At 49.7% G+C, this 11307-nt stretch overlaps 1 protein-coding gene across 1 annotated transcript in view; it reads right to left on the bottom strand.

Annotated features, from left to right (window-relative positions):
* Positions 1–293: 293 nt before the first annotated feature.
* The window catches only part of PGBD5 (piggyBac transposable element derived 5), a 106352-nt gene continuing 95338 nt past the window's right edge, over positions 294–11307 (bottom strand). Inside the window, exons 6-7 of the mRNA XM_023191820.2 lie at positions 3957–4062; positions 294–2274 (exon numbers count right to left, since the gene is read on the bottom strand). Of these exons, the coding sequence (XP_023047588.1) occupies positions 2079–2274; positions 3957–4062 (302 nt within the window). The 3' untranslated portion in view covers positions 294–2078. The remainder of the gene's footprint in view (positions 2275–3956; positions 4063–11307) is intronic.

The following is an 11307-nucleotide window of genomic DNA, read 5'->3' as shown; positions in this document are numbered from 1 at the left end:
CTGGAGTGCAGTGGCACGATCTTGGCTCACTGCAATCTTCACCTCCCGGGTTCAAGCTATTCTCCTGCTCAGCCTCCCAAGTAGCTGGGACTACAGGTGCTCACCACCATGCCCAGCTAATTTTTGTATTTTTAGTAGAGCTGAGGTTTCACCATACTGGCCAGGCTGGTCTCCATCTCCTCAGCTTGTGATCCACCCGCCTTGGCCTCCCAAAGTGCTGGGATTACAGGCGTGAGCCACCGCACCCCGCCTGTTTCCCGACCTTTTAAACAAATTCACGTATTAACAGAGAATCAACATCTAAATAGACTTTTATTTTTATTTTACTTGTTTGGACAGAAAAGAAAATTCATCGGCTTTCATTAGAGTCTCCTTAAGTGTTGGAAACACATTAAACTCAGAAATAGTGGACCTTGTAGAAAAGCATCACAAATTAAAAATATATTTCTCCATGTGGTAAAAGTGCTTTCAATCCAATTAAAGGGCACGGCAAGGGTGTTTGGAAACACAATCTAAAATTTGGCCTGCAATCCGTGGCATCGAATTCCAACCACAGGGTGGGGGAGTCACCGTGATCTAGAGAACAGGAACCACGTGAGGCCCGGAGCATGCGGACAGCAACACTCGCAGTAACTGAGTGAGGACGAGGAACAGAGTCCCAAAGCCTGAGTAGAATAGATTCTGCATTTGTAAAAAATGAGGTGGTTACATAAACTGGGTTGAAAGGGGACCAGGTAATCCCAGAAATTCCTTGTTTCTGGTCTGTGGGGACGGTCAGATCCGCCCACCACTCTGGCACCGAGGCTTCCCCACAGATGCATAAACCTGGGTTGGGAAAGAGCCCAGATCTGCCTGGGGACACACGAGCCTCGCTGCCAGCGTTGGGCATGCAGCCTCTCCAGTCCTGCGGTCAGCAACCGCCTCCGGCCCTCGTGTCAAATCACACCTGACCAGGGTTGTCACCACAGTCCCGTTTTGGGGATTTTCAAAGGCCTGCCCTGTTGTTCTGAGGGGCCACTCTGAGAAGGCAAACACTGCCAGGGTCACTCACTACACACGGAGGAAAGACAATGAGCAAATGGCCATCGCAGAGAATTCAGTTGTGTGTTTCAGCAATGCTACATATTTCTCAAGACAAGTAATTCTGCCAATGATGACATCTGCGACAAAGCTTAGGGCCCGCGGGCTCCCCATGGGCCTCATGGAGAGCAACCACGTCTGTTTGGAAGCCAGCGGCCCTTCCCGGCGCTGCCACAGGCCAGAACACAGAACTGTGATCATGCAAGGAGCTGTGACTGAGGCCGGGGTTGGCGAGGGGGGTGGAGAGGAGGGGACATCTGCCTTTTACATTAGATCTGAAGCAACAGTAAGAAAATAACCTGAAGATATATTTAAAAATAAAAAATAGCATCACCCTTCACTCCAATTTTTTGGCGTTTCCCTTTCTCCCCTGCCCACCAGCTAAGCAGAGGGAATGAGCAGGAATGCCTCATTTTTCAGAATGGGCACCCACTCCCCATTTCACTACTGCACACCCAGGATGTGTGTCTTCTTCTAAGAGACCGGCTCAAAGGTGCTCACATGAGGCCAATGCTGGAAAACTCCCCGGCCTCCCTCGACACCCAAGCCACTGTAACCATGCAGGGCGTCTTTGCTTCCTTCAAGTCATGAACTTGAACCACGTCCCAGACGACTGCAGATCTTTAGGAAGCAGACACCTCTTTTAGAGCATGCTCCAGCTCATTCTACCACAGGGCCTTCCTTCGCAGTCACAGTCCACGTTGCCTCCCAAGCTCCACGGATATCATGAGAGAATCTGCCCTTGAGAACTTGGGTGTAGGTGCTCACCAGGCTGGCGGCACTGTTTCCCAAGGGAGGACGTGCTCTTCTTGGAATACAAATAAGGACAGCAACCGTCCTCTGACCAGGTCTGTCCTGTCCCTCCAGAGGCCCTGTGCATCCCTCCCAGGCAGCAAACCACACACCAGGCCATCTCCGGGTCTCTGATGGGCAAGTTGGAATGGCAGGCTCTCCTCCCCCTCTCACCCCTCCCCTGACCAAGTCCTGCACCCCCAGCATCAGTGGGTCGGAGAGGCGTCCTCCAAGCCCAGCAGCTCTCTGACGAGTCTCTCCCCAAACTGCGCCCGGCTGTACCTCTTCACGTGGTAGGCGTCTGACATTTTGTACAGGATGTAGGCATTGTTGATGGCGATGCTGATGGCGAACCAGAACACCTGCTGCCAGGTCTTGTTTGGTTTATGAGAAATGAAATACCTGAAGACAGAGGGAATAAGAACAGATGACCTGATGGTTCATGGCACCCGGAGACGCATCCCAAACGCCCCCCTCACCACGGCCCGTGCAACGCTGCAGGCTCGCCCCCAACAGAAGCAGGAGGGCTGTGGGGGCAGGAGTCAGGCTTGGGATGTTAGGTGAGCTCTAGCTGGGGGCTTTGTCACAATAAACTTCATTTAAGACCAAGGAAGTGAAAACAACAAGGTTGCTGGAGGAGAATCCGAAAGCCAGGTGCCAGGTGTGGGGGGTGGTGCACAGCCCCGGAGTGGACAGGCACCTGCCAGCCCCTCCAGCTTCCCTGCTTGCTGAATGCTCCTTGCAAGGCTGTGTTCTGTGTGTCCCGTGCAGCTGCCACTCCCTCGAGGCCAAGCTCTTCCTCAGCTCCAGGCCCCTGCAGGGTGTACCCTGTTCCCGAGTGTACCTTTGCCATCCCTGCAGATCAAAGTACAGAGGTCACCCCTCCGGGAAGCCCACTTGGACCCTGAGGACACTGGCCTTCTTGGGAGCACCAGCCTCAGGCCTCACTCACTGCTCTGTCTTCTCCATTTGTGAGTTTGCCTCAGCAAAGTATGGGAGGATAAAGTATGGGAGGATCAGTATCCTCAATATCTCACTATGACTGAAATGCCCAGCACACAGCAGGCACCACAGACATCTACTCCACAAATGTCAGCTGTTTTAGAACAACCTCATAGAACACAGGAAGGTGCCGGTACATAGTAGGTGCTCAGTGAACTAAATGCCAATGTCTTTGTAACAACCTCATGGAATTTAGCAAGGTGCCGAGCACATAGTAGGCGTTCAACAAAGGTTTGTTTGATGAATCACTAAGGAGTGGGGCTACCTTTCACACACAGGCTGAGTTTTCCAGAGAGAACCAGGTCCTTGTTTTTCCCTCTTTATCATGAAAAAGGCCGGGAAGTATATAGGTTACCCTCAAAGAGGGTTCAGTCAATATCCGATTTTGAGTTAGTCCAACCCTGTTCTAAGTGGTCAGGCTCAATCCCAGTGATGTAATACTTTCAATGTTCAACAGCTATCATTTTTTGAGTTCCCATCATGGTGGCTCTAATGGCACCAGGTCAGGGGTGGTATCATGGGTGTCTGGACGTCTGCACATTGTGGATCTTCTCTAGGCTGTGTGTAAACTATGCATACTATGTGTATACTGAACATGAGACCACATCTGGTGATCTAAACAGGCATCCATATTTAAGAAAATTAAGGCACCCATGCTAGAAGATGTGTGACTTGGGGTAGAAGTGCCTGAGCTGATGCCCAGTGTGTTAGGGGTGTGGGGGAGGACAGCAATTCAGGACAGAGGACTGGGGCAAGCGATGCCAATGGCTGGGGTCTGAGCTCACTGCTGAGGGACAGCTCAGTTCAGGTAAGCAAAGGGAAAGGTGCCTCTGGGCACAGGGAATGTGAATCTGGCATTGGGAGAGCGGAGGACGCAGAGTACCTGGGCAGAGGACTTCCACATAAGGCCAGGTGTGCACAGGTGAGGCCAGAAGCCCAGACTGACGGCAGGATCTTACCTCCCAGGGTCTTCGTCCTGCAGTTCTTACACTGCAGAAACTAGTGATCATCTGCCAAGACATCTATGCCGAGATGGCACAACTATGAGAGTCCTTCTGTGATGGAGGCACCCGGCCACTTACTTGCTGTATTTGTCATCATATCTGCAGATGTAGCTCAGGTGAGCGGCAAACGCCTCCACGGCCAAGGGGCAAGGGATCTCCCCACTCTTCCTTTTGATGATGACTCCTGAAGGCGAGAGACAAGATAAGCCCCTTCCTCAGCACCTCCTCCTTATGCCAATTTATAAATGTGCCTATCTTCATTCAGCTTAGCTGCCCCCGACTTAATAATGAGCAGAGAAGGAGGATGACGAGGAGGAGAAGGGGAGGGAGAGTTGAAGAAGAACAATCAGCACCAACCATCAGGTGCTTCAGAGGGGTTGAGGAAAGCATCAGTCAGGTGAGTGCCACGGTATGTGCCAGCCCAGACACAGCAGCCCAAGTCATGGGGGTTCGCAGGCCTGCAGGACCCTGGCAGGCCTGAAGGGGCTCTAAGCAGCACGGGCAAGGGTGCTGCACCAGACTGGGCCTTGAAAGAGTGAAAGCGGCGACAGGACTCACTCTTCCCTCCCTCCCCCTTCTGCCAGGCTGGGTGAGGGGTGCTGGGAAGAAGAGGTGGTAGATGAGGTCAGAGAGCACCATGGAGCCCTTTCCACCTGCCTTCATCAAAGCCAAAGGGTGTCGGCGACTCGTCGCCCCACACAGGGTGACTGCAGAGTCACCCCACACAGAGCACTAGACCTCACTCCTCGTAAGCTGTGGTTTTGCATCCTTTGACAAATCTCCCAATAAGTGTGTGAGATGATGGATATGCTAATTACCCTGATCTGATCACCATACATTATATGTATCAAAACATCACTATGTGCCCCATGAAAATGTACAATTATTGTTTGTCAATTTAAAAAAGAAAAGGAGGCAGGGCACAGTGGCTCACGCCTGTAATCCCAGCACTTTGGGAGGCTGAAGCGGGCAGATCACCTGAGGCCAGAAGATTAGCCTGGTCAACATGGCAAAACCCCATCTCTACTAAAAATACAAAAATTAGCTGGGCATGGTGGCAGGTGCTTGTAATTCCAGCTACTTAGGAGGCTGAGGCAGGAGAATCGTTTGAACCTGGGAGGCGGAAGTTGCCGTTTGCTGAGATTGCTGCCACTGTACTCCAGCCTGGGTGACAAGAGCGGAACTCTGTCTGAAAATGAAATAAAAAATAAAAACGCAAAAGGGTGGAATTATTATCATTATTTTTTGAGATACGAGGTCTTGCTCTGTCGCTTAGGCTGAAGTGCAGTGTCATGATCATAGCTTACTTGCAGCCTCAAATTCCTGGGCTCAAGGGATACTCCCACCTCAGCCACCCGAAGAGCTGGGACCACAGGTACGTGCCACCAAGCCCAGCTAATTAAAACAATTTTTTAAATAGAGACTCCCCATGTTGCCTAGGCTGGTCTCAAACTCCTGGCCTTATGTGATCCTCTGCCTGGGCCTCCCAAAATTCTGGGATTACATTTGGCTGAGCTCCATGCTCAGCCAAAAGGAATCAGAGGCTCAAAAGCAGGAGGCGGCCGCCCTTTTCAACCCTCCCATCCCCCCACTCCATCCTTTCATGCCTCCTCGAACTTTGGGGGCCCTACACCCTCAAACACCTTTTCCTCTACTAAGTACAACTGGGAATGTATCCCAGGGGCACCGGGAAGGTCATGTCAAGATGAACAAATCCCATTGGCAGGGCCTGAGAAGCACACGGAGACCCATGAGCCCTCCCTGCCCCGCCGCCAAGCCACTACAGGCCATTCTGGCTTCCAACGCCTGCCGTATGCGCCACCCACCGCAGGCAACATGGAAGATGGGAAGGACGCATTCTTCCACACAGCCGCGGCCATGCAAGCGTGGCTGGAGTTGACCTACTGTTTCCTCGAACTGGACTTCCCTCACAGCAGCAAGGGACTATGTGCACAGTGCCATTTTTCTGTATGTCTTTTTTAAGGGATTAGCTCACAGGATTGTGAAATTTCAGCAATACTTAAATGGACAAGGTCAAAGTAAAACGGGCACATCCTCTGCAGGTCCACTGGAGCTTCGTCTGGGTCCAGTCTCCTCCCGCCCCCACAACTCTCACTGAGGGACTGTGGCTGAGGAGACCAGGGTCGCGCAGATCTGCTGATATACACTGAGCCGGGCTCTTTCCTTCTTTCCTCAGAAACAGCAGCATTTCACACGGAAGAAACAATGGCCAGCTTGTGGGAAACTGAGCTATCCAGGCCTGCCCTAGAGATGCAGGACCGGGGAAGCGGCCCCGGCAACGCATTTCCTAAAGCTCTCCAAGGGCCAGAAAACCAGGCGGCCCCCACACTGGAGCTTTCTCCTGGCAGGAGGACGATGGCCTCCTTCGCTTGCTTATGGAGCCCCTCCTCCTGAGAGATGTTCTGCTGTCGGGGGCCTGCAGTGGGGGCGTTCTCCAGGGCTCAGCGCACCAGGCTCCAGGGAGGGCGTGTGAGCCTGCAGTGCCCGAGGACTGCCGTCTCTCCGATGCCCCTCCTGAGGGTTCCTGTCCCGGCCCCTTATTTCAGCTGCATCTGCCTCCAAGACCGAGTGGGAGGAACCCCTTTTCACACATGGGGCCCCAGCACGGGGCCCGTGCAGGTCTCCCATCTCCAGCTACGTTTTGATTTGCCTGACCTCCAGTGACAACCTTCTCCGGGTCTCAGGAGCTCTGGCCCCTTTAGGGTTCCACGTGGATGTGAGCAGGTGACCATCCCTATAAAGAAACGGAAATCCCCTCAGTTCCTTTCCCGGGACTCCGGATGCCCCGCTCTGAGTCATTAGTGTCTCTGGTGAGTCAGTCAGGGCTGCGCTCTGAAGATTCTCGGGGCTTCCCACAGCCCCGTCCGCATAGCCACCGACCTTGCAGCTTTTCACCTCCTGATTTCAGCCCAGTAAGAGCTGAGACTCCTGGACTGCCACTGTCCCAATCTGCCTCAACACGGGACACGGGAGACCATCTTTAACTCTTCATTTCTTTCCCATCCTTTTTCATCATTTTAAATTTAACATGGGGGTTTCAGCTTGAAACTGAGCTGTTTCCACACCAGATCTGCATCCTCTCCTTGAGCATTTCCCCAGTTTATAAACCAGATCACCCTCCTCTCCCTATGATATTTTGGATTCTCAGATAGTACCCCAGCTGAAAAAGGCAAGGCAGCTGTCCTGTGACACTTTCTGATTGCTAACATTGGCAACATTAGCAAGGGGGAATCTGATAGTGACTGTCTTGACTGAGTGAATCACACTGAGAATGGCGTGTACATCATGCACGACTCCGTGGTGGACGCTGTTTTCAATGCTGTATGGGTCTGCACACATGTTTGTCTTCTCTATGTCTGTCTCTGTGATGCTTAAGATCCACATGGCCCTGCCTCCCCATTCTAACAGCTGTTCTGTCTTAACACCTTCCTCGGCTGTTAGTGGTTTGACTGACATTCCTGCTACCCTTCTGCAAATTTAAGTGAATGAATGAAGACCTGAATCATTCATATACAGACATTCTGCATTCTCATTAGTCTTAGTGAATCTGAATCCTAAATGGGCAGACTCCAGGAGGAAGATGACAGACCTAAGGCGGATTTGGGAAGAAAAGCAAAAGGGTTTGGCTCACAATGGGAATACCCCTTGACATGTGACAGCATATAACATTTTTTATTTTATTGAGACAGTCTCACTCCGTTGCTCAGACTGAAGTGCAGTGTCATGATCTTGGCTCACTGCAACCTCTACCTCCTGGGCTCAAGTGATCCTCCGGCCTCAGTGCCCCACCAACACTCTCCCCTGCTCACCGAGTAGCTGAGACTACTACAGCTATGCCATGCCCAGCTAATTTTTTTTGGGGGGGGGGTATTTTTTGTAGAGATTGGGTTCTGCCATGTTGCCCAGACTGGTCTCAAACTCCTGGACTCAAGTGATCCTCCCAACTTGGCCTCCAAAAATGCTGGGATTACAGGTGTGAGCCATTGTGCCCAGCCTGCATTTAACTTTTTAAAAAGTCTGTGCAGGCTGGGCACTGTGGCTCACGTGTGTAATCCCAGCACTTTGGGAGGCTGAGGCCGGCGGATCATGAGGTCAGGAGATCGAGACCATCCTGGCTAACATGATGAAACCCCATCTCTACTAAAAATAAAAAAAATTAGCCGGGATGGTGGTGGGCGCCTGTAGTCCCAGCTACTTGGGAGGTTGAGGCAGGAGAATGGCTCGAACCTGGAGAGTGGAGCTTGCAGTGAGCCGAGATCGTACCACTGCACTCCAGCCTGGGCGACAGAGGGAGACTCCATCTCAAAAACTAAAATAAAATAAAATAAAGGAATAAAAAGCCTGTGTATATGCTCACACTCTGTGACAAGAACGTTCATGTTTTGTTAGAATCTGGAGTAAAAAATAATAAACCAATTCCTAAAATGTTCATATCTAGTTACATATTTCCTAAAATTGGAAATTCTGCTCAACTTCAACCAGAGTATATATGGTCATAACAGAACAGAATATAACATAGAGCTGAGAAGCAGTCTTTAGAATATATGATGTTTCAGTTTATCATCTGAGATATATATATATACATATTTGAGACAGAGTCTTGCTCTGTCGGCCAGGCTGGAGCACAGTGGCGCAATCTTGGATCACTGCAACCTCCGTCTCCTGGGTTCAAGCGATTCTCCCGCCTCAGCCTCCCAAGTAGCTGGGATTATAGGCATGAGTCACTGCACCTGGCCCTGAGTGAGATTTAAAATAAATAGGAAAAGGATGAATTATTCAGTAAATGGTTTAGGCACAGAGGTGCAGCTGCTGGGTCAATCCACCCTGGCCACTTAACAGAAACAACGAAATAGTAGAGGCCCACTTGAGGTCATGCATCAAAATAAATTTGAAGTGGATTATGGTAAAGAGCACAAAGTTATACCATAAAACAGCCAGGTGAACTTATACTTATCTGGCCTTGGGACAGAGGAGAGACCTAAAGCCTGAGAGCAGAGAAGATATCAACAGATCCGCCTATGGAGAAATGGAAACTTTTTTTATGTTAAATAATACTAATCATACCTAAAAACCAAAGGAAATGAAATACAGAAAACAACGTCCAATAGGCAGAAAACTTCCTTTCAAGTGAATGAGAACATGACAAATATCTCAAAAGGAAAACTGTAAGGAACATAAAGAAACCACTCAAAATTAGCCAATCAACACATGGAGAAATGTGTAACCTCTCCAGCAATAAGAGTGATTGATATTTAAAATCTGGGGGCATCTTCACCCATCAGAATGACAAATACAGAATAAAAAAGTAGTGCTGGTAAAGCTGGAGGCGCACCCCGTGCCCACTGCGATGGTACAGAAGTACAGCCTGTACTTCACCAGAAACCTTGAACACATCACCAGAAACCTTGACATCGGTCCCACCCTTTGACCCAGAACTTCCGCTTTTGGATTTACCCTGAGGAAGTGATCAAAGATGTGCCCAAATGTTTATGTATGAAGACATCACTGTATCATTATTAATACTGTGAAAAAGTGGATCACTGATAGGGACACTGGCTGAAGAAATTATGGCACACCCAAAGGGAAGGAATACTAGGTACAGAAGATGATCTCTCTTCATGAGAAAAAGAACTCTAAGATGTGAACCCAAAACAGATTTCCTGGGGAGGAGCAGCTATGAACTTTACCTTCGCCGGGGCAATTTCCCGTGCATTTCAGCTACACCCAGGTCTGTGCCCACCTGAAGCACCCACCTGAAGTGCTCACTGAGCAAATGTGAACTTCCCTGGAGTGCTTTCCAGAGGTACCAGGGGAGGGGACAAGGGCCCCCAGAGGTGGGGAGGGAGGCTACAGTGATGCTGTGGTCATATTCTTTGGGATTTTTAAGGGACGCTAGGATTCTGCACTTTATGATGTAAAACAGAATACTTTGGATCCAGAAATTGTAAGTTTATTAAACACAACACTAAATTTCAACAGATTTAAAAATCAATTCCCCCATCAATATCCTCCTTACATGTTCCTTTGGTGTCTACTTTAAGAGCTCCAACCCTTAAAATTAGGCTTTTAACATTTGTCATCTTAAATCCTGGATAGGATTTTGAACGTCTCCAGCTGCATTCTTTTCTCTTCATTATCTCCTTTCACTGAGCCCACATGAATGTGATGTCCTGCCTTGAGACACCTTTTCAGAGGCCATCACTTAAAATAATTTGGTGGGGCTGGACATGGTGGCTCATGCCTGTAAACCCAGCACTTTGGGAGGCTGAGACTAGAGGATTGCTTGAGGCCAGGAGTTTGAAACCAGCCTGGGCAACATACTGAGACCCTATCTCTACAAAAAATATAAAAAAAATTAGCCGGGCACAGTGGTATGCACCTGTAGTCCAAGATACTTGGGAGGCTGAGGTGGGAGGTTTGTTTGTGTTCAGGAATTCGAGGCAGAAATGCGCTATGATAGCACCACTGCACTCCAGCCTGGGCGACAGAGCAACACCCTTTCCCCAAAATGAATAAATAAACAAAATAATTTGGTGGGAAGCAGTTCGTGCCCCTGACTCTCAAACTTGTTCCCTGGAAATTCCCTTGCCCAGAACCAAGACCCTAATCACTGGAGTCTGGAAGTTCAACCCAAAGTCTAGCCTTCAGCTTGCAAGGCCAATTCCAAGCCTTTCTTTTTCTTCCTCATCTCTGTTCTTCTTCCTCTACTTCCTCTGCCTCTTTCTTCTTCTTTCTTCCTCCTCCTTTATTTTTTTTTTCTTGGTAGATGGGGGTCTTTCTATGTTGCCCAGGCAGGCTTTGAACTCCTTGGCTCAAGTAATGTCCTGCCACAGCCCCTTGAGTAGCTGGGACTCCAGGTGGGTGCCACCATGCCTGGCTCAAACCTTTCTTCAACTGATTCCATACACAGCACTCAAGAGCACAGCTCCCTGCGGCCCTCTACACCCAAATCGAGTACTGACGCCCATCTGCTGGGGTCCCTTGATTGCAATCTCCACTGAGGCGTGATGCAACTTAAGCTGGCGGGAGGTGAAGGATGGGAATAAACTAGCAACATACATCAAACATAGATGCACAAACTGCACCGCAGAAACATACACACCACACACACAACACACACACCATACCCATAACATAGACATGCACATGTATATACACACCATACAGACCACACATACCACACCATGCCAATATATACACACCACACCACACATACAGACCACACACACACCATACCCATAACATAGACATGCACGTGTATACACACAGCACACATACAGACTACACACACCACACATACAGACTACACACACACCATGCAAACATATACACACCACACCATACAGACCACACACACACACACCCCATGCCCATAACATAGACAAACACGTGTATACACACACCAACA

This window comes from Piliocolobus tephrosceles, chromosome 1 (genome assembly GCF_002776525.5).
Source record: "Piliocolobus tephrosceles isolate RC106 chromosome 1, ASM277652v3, whole genome shotgun sequence".
Lineage (NCBI taxonomy): Eukaryota > Metazoa > Chordata > Mammalia > Primates > Cercopithecidae > Piliocolobus > Piliocolobus tephrosceles.
Note: the sequence above shows the minus strand (reverse complement) of the source record. Positions and strands in the feature narration are given on the sequence as shown.